The sequence below is a fragment of the Daphnia pulicaria genome, chromosome 12 (assembly GCF_021234035.1).
Source record: "Daphnia pulicaria isolate SC F1-1A chromosome 12, SC_F0-13Bv2, whole genome shotgun sequence".
Taxonomy (NCBI): Eukaryota; Metazoa; Arthropoda; class Branchiopoda; order Diplostraca; family Daphniidae; genus Daphnia; species Daphnia pulicaria.
Window position 1 is genome coordinate 2618703 of NC_060924.1, and position 18839 is coordinate 2637541.

General features: G+C 39.9%; 4 protein-coding genes and 2 pseudogenes across 7 annotated transcripts in view; 2 read left to right on the plus strand and 4 right to left on the minus strand.

Annotated features, from left to right (window-relative positions):
- The window catches only part of LOC124316136 (sporulation-specific protein 15-like), a 610960-nt gene that overhangs the window by 507947 nt on the left and 84174 nt on the right, over window positions 1–18839 (minus strand). The gene's annotated exons all lie outside the window — the stretch shown is intronic.
- Window positions 1–18839, plus strand: part of LOC124316145 — a 411551-nt gene that overhangs the window by 92596 nt on the left and 300116 nt on the right. The gene's annotated exons all lie outside the window — the stretch shown is intronic.
- LOC124316496 overlaps window positions 1–18839 on the plus strand; it is a 37116-nt gene that overhangs the window by 14585 nt on the left and 3692 nt on the right. The window lies entirely within an intron of this gene.
- Window positions 1269–7162, minus strand: LOC124316762 (annotated as a pseudogene).
- LOC124316607 lies at window positions 10695–14107 on the minus strand (annotated as a pseudogene).
- Window positions 16503–18679, minus strand: LOC124316248. The gene is made up of 6 exons (XM_046782075.1): window positions 18427–18679; window positions 17997–18318; window positions 17776–17930; window positions 17498–17702; window positions 17182–17433; window positions 16503–17117 (listed from the first exon to the last, which is right to left on the minus strand). Exons 1-6 carry the CDS (start codon window positions 18619–18621, stop codon window positions 16651–16653), a joined length of 1596 nt encoding a protein of 531 aa, XP_046638031.1. The 5' UTR covers window positions 18622–18679; the 3' UTR covers window positions 16503–16650.

An 18839-nucleotide genomic window follows, 5' to 3' on the forward strand; every position in this document is an offset into this window, starting at 1 on the left:
ATCGAGCCGTGCCGCTCTCCCAAGAGCATGATCTGCCCCATCAGCAGAGCTGTCAGCCGGAAGAGCAGCAAAGGGATGTGCAGTGTCGCCATCTTTCTAGCCGATGATCACCGAGTCCAGGACAGCTGTGACATCATCGTAACGCCATGGAGCGGCCAGGACGCAGTTTACCTGGGCCACCGACGATGGGGACTGTCCGCAATCAACACGACCCGCCTGACGTTCACCTGTCCAAAAGCCGCAGCTGGACCGAAATCATACATTGTGGACACCCCTGCCATATCAGTTTTTCAAGTCCCAATGTCGTGCACAGCCCAGTCAGATGACTGGATATTCCAGGCCAGTTTCAAGAAAGACATACACAGCGGATGGATCACGAGGAACGCACCGCTCCTATCGGCACTAGAACCCCTACAGCCACCTGTCCGCGGTGATCCACACGACGACCTCGGTGCTCACCGACAACTGGTCAGCCAACCTGCCAGGAACACCGCGTCCTCCCAACACACCAGCCATGTCCAAACGAATAACATGTTCCACCAGATGCAAGGGCTGAGCGATCTGGAACACACCCGCATTCACGATCAAGACACGACCTACAGGTCCCGTTATCCCTGGGAGTGGATAGTGGGAGTCATCCTTTTCATCGGCGTCGCCGGGCTTCTGGTGAAATTGACCCACCGCCAGTATACCAGTCAACACCACGTCTTGGCAATCCAGATGTCCACCTTAGAAGAGCGCATCCAGCAGCATGAAGATGAGGTGTCCGACACACCTCCAGAAAATTTTCGTCCTCGACTCGGCGATCTAGCCACTGATAAGCCTTCGATTTGACGGTATACCTGTCTGCAGTAGGCGTACTTCGTCTGCTTCTCCTTTTTTCGTAGTAAACATGTAGCCGGATCGAGACGATCCGAAGTAAAAAGAGGGTTGTAACGCTGTAGTTGCATCCAGCCTCAAATAACCAACCGGACGACGCGGAGTTTGACCGGTCTACCGGACGTCTCCTGTAGCCATCCGGCCCGAATAGCGGCTCATATAGTCCCGGCCGCAGCTCATATAGTTCCGACCATTCTAGGATAAAAGGGAGCCCCCACTTAGCAGTAGGGGCCAGTGAATCATTGTCTTTCGCGCATACACTTGTACGTCTCGTTGAATACACTCTGATACACACTTCCAGCCTCGTTACAATACGCTTGACACCCAATGTAGGCCCAATCCTTTGTTCGACAAGCAGACGGCCTCCCGTTTATTGTCAATCTGGCAATCAAAATTGGTTTTTTAAAAAATAATAACGTCTAGAGTTTTGCAGATAGAATTTTGAAACTTGGCTTGTGTATTTAGTAAGTGTATAAACATCCACAGTTCAAATTTCGTAAAGAAATGGCCGCTCCTTAATGAATTGGAACATGAATGAATTATCTTCCCTTCCCCCTTAAAATTCCCCTCCCCCGTGTCGACGTTCATTTTATTTTTCGGTTCGTGATCGCCGATGAAGTTGAACCTCAAAGGGACGCAATAATTTCCTCCTCCAACATCCAACCCGTGAAATGGGTCTGGTGGTAACTGTTGTCAGCCAAATACGTTGATGAACCAGTATAATCAATTGTTACCCAGACACGATCGCCTTTTTTCAGGTTCAGCGTCGACTGGAGGGTCACAGGACTAAATTGATCAACAGGGCCGTAATTCTCTCGAACATCACTCGTCCCGATTCGATCCCCGTTCAAATAAAGATAAGAATCAAAATAAACATCAGATGAAGATTCAAGACGCGCAACTCCCGTGAAAGAGAAAAAATAAATTCCCGGTGCTGGTGCCGTGAATTTCCCCGTTGTCAAATCCATGGCATTTCCCTCGTTCACCACCGCCACATCGAACGGAATCGGAGTTGATTTTGTGACAAAATTAGAATATCTCTGGAGGTAGAAATGGACGGGCGCCGATTTGACGTCGGCGTATCCGATCCATTTCTGTTTGTCTGTAAACAAAACCAATTAGACGAACAATAACCAGGAAACATGAACAAGACGTACCATTTTGATTAGCATTAAAATTGCAGTAAATCATTTCCATCTTTTTCGTTCCTTTTACGGAAAAGAATCCGCTCAGTTTATGTCCCGTCCGCTGCAGATCTTCACACGAGGTTGGCATTCGGCCAATGTCAATTAATTCACTCGTTTGGGCTGTTAAAAAAAATTTGATTTACAATTTACTTAAATTTACTTTACAATTTAATTCATCGTATATGGTAAACAGACTTTAAGTTTATCATTTACCATTTAATTTTGTTGTCAATTCAGCAATAACCGCATTTGTGCTCGATGTTGTTGAGGCCAAATCGTTTGTTGTGGTTTCCAAAAGATTCAAAGTTGCTGAACCATTTCATTCGGTTACATTATAAGAAACTTTTCATTTTTATTTAAATATAAAGATATTACCGCCCAGTTCTTTTCTCAGATTGTCTTCGGTATCTTTTAGTTCATTCAACCGTTGCGAGTTTGCTACTTATTTACAGAAACAAAATTACTAAGATTTAAAAAAAAAAAGCTTAAATTCAAAATAATGTCATTTTACCGTTTAATTTTCTCGCCAGGTCATCGACGGCGGATTTCGTTTGACTCAATTCGATCCTAGTTGAGGTCAATAATGTTTTGGTGGCTTCCAACTCTTTTTGGGTAATTTCCAACTTCTGTTGTACCACTGTAAAATTCATATTAGACTTTAGTCGTAAATTGATTTCATGTAAGCGATTTAGAAATCAATTTAATTAATTAATTAGAAGAATACTAAATTTAATTTTGGTTATCACACAAAATGAAGTCTCGCTTTGGAATGTAAAAAACTCGTGCAAGAAAAAGTATCTCTTTCACAATAATTTGAAATTGTCAAATTATATTACCTTCCCTAATGGCGATTAGCTCTTTCGCAAAATTGACTTCGACATTTTTCATTGTTTCTGAAAATATTTTTATGTAAATTTTTTATGTTAGGGCCATTTCATTCGCGAATAGAATTGTGATAATGAATCCGAATGAATCCATTTTTAATACCTTTGTTGTCTTGTGCTTGCAATTTATATTCTTCAGATATAACCCCATCATCATTGACACAAACATCTAGAAATTCAAAAATTAAATTAACCTTTTTTTTGTTTATCCAATTTAAAAAAATTCAGCGCACCGTCGTTCAATTTACGATTAAATTCAAGTTGCAAATGTTCAAATTGTTTAGGAAATTCGAGCATTTGAGTCTTCACTCGACCGCAATCTTCCCGTGACGGGCAGATCAAGGTAAACCTGAGTGACGGCTGATTGTCATACGGGAGCCACTCGTTAGTCAGTGAGAAATCAGCAGATTGCACTTTGCTGGTCAGTCTGACACTGTCGAAAGGAAGGACTTTCACTTGACTGGACTCGATCTGTTGACTGAGGAGCTGGGTAAGGTGTTCGGTCACTTTTTTTCTGACTTCTTGATTCCAGATGCGAAAACTGACACTGAGAGATGGTGTGTTGTGAATAGAAGCGACATTCTTGTGATTTAGCAGAGCAATCGGCGAGTAGAAATAGATTTTCTTGTTGTTTGAAGTTGTTTGACTGTCGTAAATATTGACACAAACAGATTCAAATTGCACGGAGGAAATTTTAATCGACGGTTTATCCTCGCGAGTATCAGACGAGGCGGGATCAGTTATAGGATCGGGTGATTCCGAAGAAGCTAAACTTGTCAGAAAAAGAATCGACGCAACTTTCAGTTTCCATGACAACCAAATTCCCATCTGTAAATGACATTTGAAATTTACGAAATAACACGACAGTTCATTGATAAAACAATAATGATTTGTTTAATAATTGTATTTATTTTTGTTAAATTTTTACTACCTTTGAAACAGAACTCCAATCTGTCGATGTGCTTCGGTGAAGAGCAACTGAAGGTGTGACGATATGAACTGAAGGTAAAATATGTAACACGAAGTTTTGTGTTGGGAAGGTCTTAACCGAAACGTTTTCTTTTCCAGCTGTCTCGTTCGTGCTTAGCAAAGTCTCATCACGGCCATTCGCCATCGCCTGGGGAAAATGAAGCCTACCTATCGTATCGTATACCTATAGTGATCACATTCCATCCTAAAAGGACTGCATTGCCACAAGGTTAACGGACTACGTTAGCCTTGCAAACAACGTAAAACCACAAACAAAATAGTCGGGCCGTAAAAATATTTTATTAATAGTACGAATCAACAACCGACACAAGTTAAGTTGAGGAACTGTACATTGAAAAACATATAATAAGGACAAGTTAATCCGTAAGTACAGCCAGAGCTATAGATTACAATATGCTATAGCTCTATAGAATAAAATATTATATAGCTCTGGTACAGCATAGAATTTTAAAATCAATTAATATAATTTTTTTAAAAATAAGTTAGGTTAGGCTATTGCAGCAAATATTTGCAGCTACAAATAAAATCTCTTCAATTATCGGTCATTAGAAATTGGGGCAGCTGATTGGTGACGTCCAAGGCAGACCCGGTAACGGAATTATTACGCGGACGGCATTCAACTCTACACCTCCTAAATCCTAATGTCCTACACCTCGCCACCTCCTAATGCCGACTGGCCTAATGGCCAGCTGGTTCAAAGTCAAGAATAATATTTTCTTTTTATAATATTTTCTTTTTCTGAATTTATTTCGTTGTGTTGGCAAACGGCTTAAATATTCCGATGAAAGATTGGGAAACCGCCAAACCGGGAACAAATTTACACAGGATTTACGCAATTACTTCGGTGTTGGAAGTGATTAGAACAGTGCAGGATGTACGCCGACAAGTAAATCACGACCAAGATCCCATCTGCTGAACGATTTGGCCCAGTGGTGACTGAATTTTTATTCAGACGGACGAGTTGCAGTTAAGCGACATTGGATCGAACAATACGCATTAGATGGTAAGGTAAGAAATTTTCCTTTAGTCCTTTGCTGTCCGGTTTTGTGATAAACCAAAGTGGCGCTTTTTCCTGTCACTTCCGAGAACGAAGCCTTGGTATAAACGGCGTACGTGTAAATTAGCTGTCGCCCCATGACGACCAAATCATTTTTTCGGAATTTTTCCCCCTTCACCTAAATTTTTGTCTAGAATTATCTATTAGCGTGTCTCGGTCGTTTCCGCGGTGTTGGCTGCCCACGGTGCCGGCTGGTGTTGTGAACGATGAAACAATGGCATGGATGAAGAAACCTCGTTGTACGGACTTCCGGATCGTATTTTACCGGAAGGTTCTTCCACTTGGCGGAAGCACAACATTAACATTAAAAATACTCGCAGTTGTGGCATCGGATCGAACAATACGCATTACAAGGTAGTGACTTATAATAGTATGATTTCTTTATACTTCCAGTGTCATTCCTTGATTTCGCCATTGATTTCTTGATTGTCGATTTTGACAGCAGTAACGTGTCGAATAGCAGCCCAAAGAAGAACCAATCTTAGTCTGTGGAAGAACCATCTACTGCCGATACAGCGCAGCAACCAACGGGGCGAAAGAAGGTGGACAAGGAAGAGAAGTGTGAATTTTGGTTTCCTTAATAAGTTAAGATCGATATTGATTTTCTTAAGACAAGATTCATGCCACAAGCAGGACCGATCCAGTGCTCCTATCTGCCGTACCTTACAGCCGTTGCTCTGAATCGGAAAGTTTGCAGTAAATAATTCTACTTCAACTTAAAGATCCACATTTGAGTTTCACTGTTCTGTTCGTGGAATAAGTATTTGAAAGAAGATAAGGGTCACTTAGAAAGGCATTCTCTAACGTAACTATAAAACGTACCGTTTCAGTTTGTAAGGTCACTCAGTGTCACACCAAATAAATTTTAAAATCAAAATTACTGAAATTCAATTTTAAATTTTTATTGGCAAACAGAAAAAGAAAGAACAAAATTGCAATTCTTTGCAAAGAGAAATGCGCTGTTGTGGGCACTTGGTGATGGAAAACGGAGACGGGAGGCATTTGCATCACTTTAACACCCGAAATAAGACAATGACGTAACAGGTGGTGTCTTATTGTGCTTGAAAAAGCCTTGTCCTGGAATGGCACGCACCATTTATGAAAACTACAGCCGCTTCATGGAAACTTATAATCGACCTTGTTCAAAAGTAAAAAATGTAACACGTGATAATCCTTCCAAGGTTAGTCTACTGGAGAGAAGTTTGTAAAGAACTTTTTATTAACATTATCTTCTATTTTATATTTGGTTACATCTTACTTATGTCCTAGTTCGTTTGTTGTTTCCGTTTCGCTTTTATATCAGCTGACAATTTTACTTCCCGGAGAGAAGAACCCCGGAAGAACCTTTTAAAATTAAATGTATTTATGAATAATTTTCTTCCGGTTGATAGGCGTACAGTCATATTATTCCTTTTTGGCTTCCAAGAGGGTCCTGGGGGTATTAGTTATTAGGACCCGTTTTTCAGACAACGCGATTTGGATTCAAGGGGAGGGGGTCGATTTTCATCAATTCTAATCGATATCTTAAGTATTGCTAATTAGACGATTAGTGTCGTCTGCTTCGTTTTCGTTTACAAGTACAGTAGTACACAAAGCATGATACAAGTTTTGAAAAGAAGACTAATAACATTTCAAAGAAAAACGGAAAAATAACTTTTTTGGTCGTAAATGGTCGAAAATAAAATTACAGAAATGTGGTCAACGTCATGTCAACTTTGGTGTCGCAGCTTTTCAAGTTTCCGTGCTCTCTACTCCATGCTGTTTGGCAGGTAAATAATCAGAATTCAAATGGAATGACTATAGGAGCATGGGAGCTTAAATAGAAAAGTTAAATTTGTTACAAGTTTGTGAATTGTTACTTCCTGAGTAGCATTATTTATCCCTCTGTCGATGCATGACAGTTTAATAATTGCACTCAATAATGCATGTAACCGATTCCTCTGTGCAGATTTTAGGCCTGAGTCAGCCATTGTAACAGCTTCCTTATGTTGTACCCCAGCAACAGTCACAGTATTATCGCCTAGGTAATAATTTTTCGTTACTTTTATTAACCTGCATCTGACCAGCCAGATTTTTTAATGATGCATGACTTGAATAAATGCAGTGTTTTACATGCAAGCCTTCAACTCTCCTGTTTATTAACAATTTGAGTTACAGTTACCCATGGTTTACAACTGTCTTTTATTTTCAACCTTTCTTTGCTTGTTATTGTTTCTGTAAATATTTCTCGTAACTCATTGTAGAAATTTTTTATCTAGATAATCAGCATCCCGTTTAATTGAAGAAACTTCCAGTGTCGACCGAGTTAAAGATCTCTTCCATTCCCCTTTGTTTAAATGTCCTCGTGTACGCCCATGCGAGTGTGGGTGTATTCACGAGGACTGGACTCCCTTTTTCCTATCCCACCTGGTGGAGTCAACTTTTCAGCGGATGGATGGAGCACCTGTGTATGGATGCCTGGCTGTATTTCCCAGGCTTTAAGGTAGGACAAATTTATGTTTATTCTTCCTTTTCGACAATTTTGGACAAGATGGCGTTGATTTTAAATCGTTGCGGAGTACGATTTTTATTCCTAGGCCATACAGTTGGCTAAAATTGAACCCTTTTTCTATTTCTCAGTCAGGGTTCATTAAATAGTTCACAGTGTGAAGAACCAGTGCAGATCAGGCCTGTTTTAGTGTTTTTTGTACCTCGCAATTTTTTCAATTGCCAAACTCTACAATAGCCAACACATTTTTTGCCTCTCTGCTGCTGCTGTTGTATCCTAGCCTCCCACTCTCTCTGTCCGCCTCTCTCTTTTGACTTGGAGTTTTTCATTTGTTTTGCCCATTTCGTCTTTCTTTCTTTCTTTCTCTCGCCCGTGCTGCTGATGTGGATGCATGGTAGTACTGCATGATGGGTAAGAATCCAGTTTGGGATTCTATCCAGTATTAGGGCGACAGGCGGTCCTGAAGTCCTGACGGAATGGATGCTGGAAGAAACACGCAGCAGTGCAGCAGCAGCACAGGATTAAACGGAGCGAAACCCGATCAAGACCGAAATAATAACAAGTGGAGCGCTATTGTGGCTGCTGTGCTGCTCTGCTCATAGACGCTCATCCGGGAAGATGAAAGCAGGGGGATAAGGTGGGTGGGTTTGGTTGCCTTTATACTCGTCGAATGGAATGGCGCTGGGAGGGCTGGGCTGCTGCTGCGGCTGCGGCTTCTGCCGGAGCAACACCATCCTTCGCTGGCCAACCACACAAGTTTCTTGCTAACACAAACAGACAGGAGGAGCGATGCGGGTGCTCCTGGGTGTACATTGGTGACCAGGCCAACTAGAATAGTACTACGACTGCACATATCCTCCGCGAGTCGCTGATGGGCCGTTCTTGGCTGGAATCAAAGATGGCGTCGGCTTTAAGATACGTCGTCGTTGGCCGATCGAGAGTCACTGGTCGGCAGGTCCGGGCCGGTGCTTGAACACACATCACGCAAGCTCCCTCGTCTCCTGAATATCCGTTTAATCGTGGATTTCTCTGACTATTTTTATTTACCGCCATCCGCCCTGCTGCGTCAACTCACAACTGATTGGATCATCCAACTCTTCACTTGCAGCTGAAGAAAATTTACCTTCGTCTGACTCTAGGCTCAACTGGTTGCACAACACCGAGTGAGCAGTGGCGTCAGAGAACAACTCGACATCAACCAACCGGACATGGTCGGCTGCGGGTTAGCTCACAATATCCTCCTCTCACAACATCAGATTTGCTCTCTCTCCTCCCTCAGCTTATATAGACGACGGTGCCTTAAGACAAGATCCGCGTTGGTCCTTCTTATTCCTGCCCTGCTCCTCCTCCTCCCCCCACTAGTCCGTTTTTGCCTATTCTAGGAGGGAACTCTAGGGGGGGGGGTTTAAAACGTGTTATTTAGTTTGTTGCAAAATGTTGAATTTCTTTGCCCAGAAAAGGACTCGCCGAATCCCCAACAGCTGATTGGCGAGTAGAAAATAAACTTATGCGCAACAGCGTTCAAAGAATAAAGTATAGCGCTGATTAGCGTGGGTCAAGAAATTTCTGTTGGAAAAAAAAAAAAATTAAAATTTTGTAAATTGAAACCAAAAAAGTGAAACGCAATTACGGAATTACCAAAGATAAACGAGATACTTAGGCACTAAAAGAGTTTCTTTCTCGTGATGATTTTATTTAATTTGACCTGCGACAAGAAAACAAATTGAGAAATTTTTTGGAGGATTCACGTCCCCCCCCCTTTTATTTTTACAGATAAACAAGCGAATTTGTGTTCAGCTATGCGTGCGGCTTAGCTATATTTAATTTTAAAGTTGTTTTCGAAAAATTCCAAACCGTAAATGAATTAGAGGCAAATTAAATTTCTCCCCTCCCCCGTGTCGACGTTCATTTTATTTTTCGGTTCGTGATCGCCGATGAAGTTAAACCTCAAGGTGACGCGGCAATTTCCTCCTCCAACATGAAACCCGAGAAATGGGTGTAGTGGTAACCGTTGTCATACAAATATGAGGATGAAGACGAAAGCTAAATTTTTGTACCTGTCGCGAATTGTAATTTCAATTGCCAATTGCCGACGGATTACGTGCCCCAATTCGCATTAGCAATCGTTTCATTAAATTGAAAGTGTTGACCAACACTTACGTAAGACCAGTTTGACATTTTGTTACTTAACGGCCGTTGCTTTTTCGCCTTTTTCACACCGTGCGACTGTCCATTTTAAACCGCAGGTAAAATTAATTTTGCCAATTAAAACGGGGGGGGGGGGGGGAGTGAAACGCATTTACTAAAACTAAACGAGATGCGTAGGGAATACTAAGCGTTTCTTTCTCGTGTTGATTTTATTAAATTTCGAGCTGCGATAGGAAAACAAATTGAGAAATTTAAATTTTTTTAGGAAAATCTGGTATCAATCAAAATAAGTTTCCACGTCCTTATTTTTAGAGATAGACACGCGAATTTTTCTGGACGATGGCACAATTGAAATTTGAATTCATCAGTAAAAAAAACTATTTGGAAATTCCATTCCGTAAGTGAATTATACGCGAATGAATTTTCTCCCCATTTTTCACCCTCTATTTTGTAAATGTGGCAATCAAATTTGGTTTTCTTCTTATCACGTCCACATTGTTACAGATAGAAAATTGAAAATTGGTGTGTGCATTGAAAATGCTTATTTGCATCCACAGTTAAATTCTCATTAAGAAATTCCCATCCCTTAACGAATTGGAGTCGATTAAATTATCTTCACCTATTTTATATCTGGCAATCAAAATGAGTTTTTCACGTCCCCTGCCCTTGATTTTAGAGGAAGGAAAACGAATTTTAGTGGACAAGTGCACAACTGAAATTTGAATTCATCTGTAAAAGAATTTTCTGAAAATTCCAATCCGTAAACGAATTAGAGGCAAATGAATTGCTTCCCATTTATAGTCCACCCTGCATTTTGTAAATCTGACAATCAAAATTGGTTTTCTGCTTGTAACATCTAGAGTTTTTCAGATAGAAATTTGAAAATTAGTGTGTGTATTCAGTAAATGTATTAGCATCCACAGTTCAATTTTGGTACAGAAATTCTTACCCCTAACTGAATTAGAGTCAAATCAATTTTCTTCTCTCCCCCCCCCCCCTTTAAATTCTCTTCCTCCAAAGTTTCGTGTCGACATTAAACGGATTGATCTCGGATTTGGAATTGGATCGAAAATGTTTCGTGTCGCCGATGAAGTTGAACCTCAAAGGGACGCCGCAATTTCCTCCTCCAACATGAAACCCGTGAAATGGGTGTGGTGGTTACTGTTGTCAGTCAAAAACGAGGATGTACCAGAATAACCAATCTGCACCCAGACTTGATCGCCTTTTTTTAAGTTCACGGTCGACTGGAGGGTCAACGGGCTATATTGATTAACGGGGCCGTTATTCTCTTCAACAGTACTCGTCCCGATTGAATTCCCGTTCAAATAAAGACGAGAAACAAAATAAACAAAAGATGAAGAATAAAGACGCGCCAGTCCCGCGAAAGAGAAAAAATAAATTCCCGGTCGCGGTGCCGTGAATATTCCCGTTGTCAAATTCATGGCGTTTCCCTCGTTCACCCGCGCCAACTCGAACGAAATCGGAGTTCCAATTGTAGAAAACGAAGAATTTCTCTGGACGTAGAAATGGACGGGCTCCGATTTGACGTCGGCGTATCCGATCCATTTCTGTTTGTCTGTAAACAAAAGAATTAGACAAACAATAACAAATGAAATTAAAACTCGTCGTACCGTTTTGATGGGCATTAAAGTTGCAGTAAATCATTTCCATCTTTTTCGATCCTTTTACGGAAAAGAATCCGTTGACTTTTTGTCCCATTCGCTCCATATCCGCACACGAGGTTGGCATCCGACCAATGTCAACTATTTCATTCGTTCGGGCTGTTAAATTCAAATTCTTTCAATTAGTTAATAAATTGAAATTTTTTAATTCCAATTTACCATTTAATTCGGTGGCCAAATCAGCAACGGCGGACTTTGTGCTGTTCAATTCTGTTCTCGTTGAGGCCAAATTCGTTTTTGTAGTTTTCAAATCATTTGAAGTTGCTGAACCATTTCATTCGATTAAAATATAAACAATTTCAAATAATAAAACATAATTACTTTTACCTCTTAGATCGTTTTTAAAATTTTCGGCAGTAACTTTTAATTCTTGACTTATTCGATCCGAATTCGCTACACAATCTAAAAAAAAAACAGAATTAATTTAAAAGAATTATTTTTCAACAAAATTCGATTCGCCGTGAAATTTACTTTTGAGTTCAGTTGACAAATTTCCGGTCGTGATTTTCGTTTTCGCCAATTCTTTTTCGGTCGCTAAATTATTTTTACAAGCAGCATAATTACTTGCGTGAATTCGGTCGCTAAATTATTTTTACAAGCAGCATAATTACTTGCGTGAAACAATTTAAAAAATTGAAATTCAATTTCTAGTAAAATAATGAAATACCATTTAACTTTATAGAGAGATCATTGACATTGGCCTTCGTTTTCTCCAAGTCGATTTTGGTTTTCCCCAACTCCTTTTTAGTCTCTGTTCAATCACAACATTTTATAAATTTAATTTTTCGTCAATTCTTAAATAATTAAAAATACCTTCTAATTTATTAGTTAAATCGCTCTTCGCATTTCTCAGTTCGGTATTTGTTTTCACCAAGTTGTTCACAGTTGTACTTAACAGCTTAGTAGTGGCTAAAATTCAATTACAATAATTCAATTTAAATTTGATAAATTTATTTTGCAAAATTTATTTAAAAAAACCTTTGAGTTCCTCCTTCAAATTGTTCCATTCGTCAGTGACGGTCAATTCTGTGTGTTCCAAAAATTTAATCGGCGCTGACAGTTCGGCGGTCGTGTAACGGACCCGGACGTTGCGATCTTGAAACGATTGAGAATCACGAAATTGGCCTAAATTGATTCTGCTCAGTTGAATTGGTTTTGGAATAAATTTCTCTCCGTCCCATTGGACGTGATTTCTACTTTCTTGTAATAATTTTTCAACCTCATCCTTTACAATTTTGACTCGCCGGGAACTATCGGAATCGTTTGACAATTTCCCTGAAATGACTGAACTGATTCTATCCACGTCATCCCAACTGCTTAAGTCGAAATTGTGTTGGATTCTTTCTTTATTCTCTAAATTTCTGTCGTGTTCAGTAGAATTGGTCTTGGCGTGTTCACTCTTCTCGTTTTCTCGTTCGGCTTTTTCCGTGTTGTTTTTTTCCACTCCGACTTTAACGCCAAATTTAATGCCCCACCCACTGCCACTGACATTCGTGTCATCTTTGTTTATATTCGACTTGTTATCCCGGGATTTATTGCGGCTGGATTGCCATTGGTCCGTTGCTTGTGATCTTCTCATTTCATTTTCATTTGCATCTTTCGATTGATTTTCACGACGAATTTGTTCCTCTCCTTTTCTTTCCTCGTCTTTATTACTCGAAGAAAATTTGTCTATTAATACCGACTGTTTCTCCGCTTCCTGAAACATATCCGCCAATTTCGTTTGAGTTTCCGTATCCAATTTCTTGAGGATTTCATTTAAAGTTTTCGTCGTCTTGTCCGGCCGATAATTGTCGTCATTCCAGAAAACAGAGTCCCACATTTTATCACTTTGTTCTTTGATGGTCGTCCTGGATGTGACCAGCAAATCCTTTAAAATATTTAAAATTTGCGATTCCGTATCAGGCGACCCGACCTCGGAGTCGTCAAATGTGTCCATTCGAATGTTGGTGGCCGTTTCCGTCAACATTTTCTTCTCGTCGTTGGCCGTCAGAAAAATTTTTCTTTTTTGTCTCCAAATTTTTGTAAAAGAGAAGTGATCAATTGACCGGAAGTGACGCTGTCGATGCTGATGGTCGTCTGTTTGGTTTGCGACGTCTGCGATGACAAACTGTACAGAAGTTTGAAATGGTCAAATTGTTCGGGGTCGGATCGCATTTCACTGGCCAGTTCGTCGCAGATTTTCTGTTCAAAACATGACAGAGAAAGTCTCAGAGTTTTGCTCTTGTCATAATTCGTCCACTCGGGATACAGCGAATAATCCACCGTGGCTCTTTTGCTGGCGAGAATGACCTTCTCCAAGGGAATGACTCTCACTTGATTTGATTTGATTTCATGACCGACGATTTTGTTTAAATATTTCACAACTTCATTTTCAACTTTGTCATTCCACATTTCAATACGGAATCTCATCTCTTGTTGTTTCGTCACTCTGTTCAATCTACTAACGGCACTTTTGTGGTCCAGCAGCGCAATGGGGGAGTAGAAATATTTTTTATCGCTGGCAGTTGTCGTTGCCTTGTGATTATTGGCGTGTTCGTAAATTTCAACGAGAAAGTTGCCGTACTTCATGGAACTTAACGTATCAGGTGAGATTTTGAGTTTCGCCCAAGAAGAAGAACCACCGGGGTTGTCTGATTGGCACTTACAGCAAGTGGCAGCCAAAAATATGACGAGGATGCACCTCATGGATGTAATTGCCATTTCTGTTAGTTTTATCGACACTTTGACGTTTAAACTGAACGGGGACTCGAGAATTACTGCGTATTCTCACAGAACAATTTTGCAGACTCATTCGACTGGGTTTGTGTTTGGCAGAAGTGCGTGTACAAGGTTCGCGATAAAAACTTATTTATTTATTTTTCGTGGGCGCGATAAAAGTCCAGGATCGAGTGAAAGAAAATACAGATATGTAATTTAATATTCCTGGCGAAATTCACATTTTTATTTTGTGTTTTATTTTGAACTAAAACGAAACATATTTTTGTGTGTGGAATTCAAGCATTTCACCTTTAATTTTAAGTGATTTCAAGCTGCGATATCATTCGCAATATCATTAGGACAGAATTAATTTGGCAAACTCATTCGAATTGGGTTTTTCCAAGGGTTTTTCCGTTTTCGCCAATTTTAGTTCAGCCTTGAGAGTTGAAAAATAAAGCAAAAGTGTCATTTGATATTCTCGCAAAGGTTTTATAATTCTGCGTATAAAACAAGTCCACGATTTTTTAAAACGCGATATACCAAACAAATAAAATAAAATAAGCTAGCAGATTAGATCAATTTCGAATGCCACACATTTAAATGTAAAATCAGTTTTTTCTTCAGAAGTTGCCACACCAACTGATTTCTACCCGCAACCTAGGCGCACGCGCACCCAAAGTCATAGATAACGATCTATTACATAAAATTATTTGTTACTCGTGCACCTATCCCTCTTACCCGAATTGCGGGATCAACTGTTTTTTAAATCAACTTTTTATCAGATATTTTTTGAAGACATATTTCAACGTTTGTTTTGTTTGGCACCTCATTTCTAAATTTACAAATGTCAGGTTCGGGTACCTGCAACTTAAAATCTCCCCTTGGTTTGCATCGCTTTTCGTCGTTCATTCGGCGAATTCAAATTGAAAGCGATGCCAATTAGAAGGTAGACGACGAAGAGCCCCGAAAAAACGAGTTTATTTTGGCCTACATGAGTGGTGAATCGCGCGTGTTTAATTGGTAATTGGGGGGACATTTTTTTTAATTTTTTAATGGGACTCGCCGACCAAACAAAAAGTCTCATAAATATTTTATGGTGAATATCTAAAACATAAAAAAAAAAATAGATAACAAATATATTTGACCTCCCATTTGCGGGGTAGGTGCCAATGCCTGGGGGTTGGAATTTTCACGGTTGCATCCCGAATTCTAGGCGTGACTATCCCGCCCTTTCGGCATACCCGGCTTAGAGATGTCCAGTTTGTGACAGTTTTCCTCTTTTTATTTTAGTAAAATTTTCGTTAAGAAATTCCCACCCTTAAACGAATTGGAGACGATCGAATTTCCTCCCCGTCCCTATTTTTATCTATATTTTATTCTATTTCCATCGGCCGTGACCGTGAGAAGGAAATAATTACCTTCACTAAAGATAGACGAGATGTGTAGACACTTCGTTTTCTTAATGATTTCAAGCGACATTTTAAAATAACAAAATTAATCAATTTTTATATTTGGCAATCAAATCGAGTTTTTCACGTCCCCTGCCCTTATTTTTAGAGATAGAAACGCTAATTTTTGTGGACGATTACACAACTGGAATGCGAATTCTTTGAAAATTCCGATCCGTTAATAGTGAATTAAACGCGAATGAATTTTCTTCCATTTCTAGTCCGACGCGCCTTTTGTCAATCTGGCAATCAAAATTGGTCAGATACAAACTTCAAACTGGATGTGTGTATTCACTAGTTCTATTTGTAGTATCAACAGCAGGTCAATTTTCGCCAAGCCAACCCTTAATGAATTGGAATCAAATGAAATATCTTCCCTTCCCCCTTAAAATTACCAGGCAGGAACTAGGCAGAAGTAAGGAAAGTATAAGAAACGGCAAAAGTAGTAGGCGTGAGGAAGGAGATTCATTACCTCTGACATTTAAGACCAAACGAACCTCATCAAAGTAAGTCGGCAATCGTTTAATTAACTTACACGACATTGGTTAATTTAAATGTTGGGTCTCTCAACATTTTTGTCATTCGAAACTGACAGTTTTCGTCTTTTTTTGACACCGCGGTGGCGTGTCCGTCCATTTCGTGCGGGATTTACCGCATGAAATTCACATTTTTAAAAATTAAAATCTTTAAAAAAAAACGAAACTAACTCTTTTCTTTCTATGCGGGGAATATAAGCGATTCAGCGTTCATTTTATGTGATGTTGAGCTGCGATCGTCAATCAAATTGGATTTTTTTAAATGTTTTTAGGTGTGCTAATCAAATCAAGTTCCCTGCCCTTGATTTGCAAAAAGACTCGTGAATTTGCGTTCAGCCATTCACAACTATAATAAGCATCGAACTGTGAAAAGGTTTAAACCGTAAATGAATTAGACGTGAATGAATTTCTCCCAATTTAGTCCACTCTGCATTTAGTAAAAATGTGGCAATCAAAATTGTTGTTTTTTTACTTGCCGCGTCCAAAGTTTTGCAGATACAAACTTGAAATTCGGTTTGTTTATTCAGTAAGTGTAATTGCATCCACAGTTTAATTTCCGTACAGAAATTCCAATCCCTAAATGAATAAGAATCGAATCAATTTTCTTCCCTCCCCCTCCCCAAAATTTCGTGTCGCCGATGAAGTTGAACCTCAAAGGGACGCCCCAATTTCCTCCTCCAACATGATACCCGTGAAATGGGTGTAGTGGTTACTGTTGTCAAGCAAATACGAGTCACCAGTATATTCAATCGTCACCCAGAGTTGATCGCCTGTTTTCAAGTTGAGCGTCGACTGGACGGTCAACGGATTCAATTGATTAACGGGTCCGTTATTCTGTGAAACACGACTCGCCCCGATTCGATTCCCGTTCAAATAAAGATAAGACCAAAAATCAGCAATAGATGAAAGATACGCCTCTCCCGTGAAAGAGAAATAATAAATTCCCGGTCGCGGGGCCGTGAATTTCCCCGATGTCAAGTCCATGGCATTTCCCTCGTTCATCAGCGCCAAATTGAACGGAATTGGAATGTTTTCTGTATCAAAATTAGAATTTCTCTGGACGTAGAAATAGACGGGCGTCGTTTTGACGTCGGCGTATCCAACCCATTTCTGGAAACCTTTTTATTAATTAAAAATGACATAATTGCAACTGAATAATTGGTGAGAATCTAAAAAGTTTACCCGCATCGTCAGTTGGTTTAGTGAAATCGCAGTAAACTGATTCCATTTTCGTCGATCCCATGACGGAATAAAATCCGTTCAGGGTGTGGCCAATCAACCACAAATCTTGGCAGGACTTTGGCAGTCCACTCAAAGTCACTAGTCCGGTGCACACGAGTCGGCCCAGCGTGTGGACGCCGGATGAAGTTTCCAGTTGAGTTCTGCCGAAATTCAAACGAGTGACGGGCAAAACATTTTTGTCGGTAATGACACCTGCAAATGAAATTAATTTTATTCATTTTTAAAATTCTATACAAACGTGAGAACCGTAACGCACCGTCATCGACTAATTGAAGTGGTACAAGAGCATCGCAATTGCATTTCGCCGCAGGATCGACGCAATTTGCATCGATTCCGCACTGGCAGGTGTGAACTCCGTCCGTGTTACTTCCGGCCCAAAAGTATTGCGCATTTCCTTCTCTGTCGTTCCACCAGGAATAGGCGACGCCATTTGACTCGAATGGGGCATAGTTGCAGTCGTACTAATAAAAGAATTGAGAATAAAAAACGTGAAAGGAAAGATCAAATCAATTAAGCTGATTGACTGAAACTGACTCTAATCGACTGGTGGCATTCAGTGGATAATTCCATCAAAGCTTTGATTTGTCCCATTGACGAATTGTAGTTGATGGAACGGGAATAACACCCGGGATCGGCGCAGTGGCCCACATTTAAAGAAGATTCACTATCGTGTACAATTGAGGTCGATCCTGTTTTTATGGAAAGATAATGAGTCACATCATATTTTTCTTTAATTGGAAATGTCACTATTTCACCTGATGTCATATCGCAGTAAACGTAAATTGAGTCATCGCCGACACCTTGTCCGTCCGGATCGATCCAGTGCATTCCGGATGAAAGTGAAGGATTGGCGGCACGAAGTTCTCTGCATGTCCTTGGGATTCCGCTCTTTCCAGTTGATCGAATTGAAATTTCTTTATTAATTGGAAATAATTTTGAATCAGTGGAAACCGGAAGTTCAGCCGGTTCCAACAGGGAAGTTAATCTTCTTTCTTGATCCTGAATTTTGACTTCCAGTTGGACATTCTTGGCCTCTAGTTGAATTACTTTCAATGCCAAATCTTGTCTTAGTTCATTCTGTCATAGAAAAGGTAAAAGTGTTTAGGGAAACTCTGAATTTAACTAAACAGTTAGAGATTTAAAAAAGTTTATTAAATGAGATTTACTAACAATTACTAAACTTACATTTATTTCGAGTTGCGCCTCCAGTTGCGTCACCTTTTCTTCAAGTTGAGCATTTTTAGCATCAATTTTGGCTTCTAGTCTCACTTCTAATTCTTGCAGTTTATCTTCCAAGGAAAATGGGGTAAGAGCAGAGGAACAAATTTTCCCGCAACTTAAAATCAACATCAAACCAAAATAAATTGACAAACGAGCCATTTTTACTCGATTTTATTTGTAACAAAAGCGACACGTAACAATCGACAGAAAAACCCACTTTCTAGTTTTAATACCTTTTATGCGCTTTTATCAATCGCCTATCTTGCAAGGGGTCCATAAAAGATAACTACCGAGACTTTTGATTCGAAATTTGGTTGTTATTCTTGATCAACATATTTGTTTTATGATGACTCAAATGATTACGTCACTATTATAAT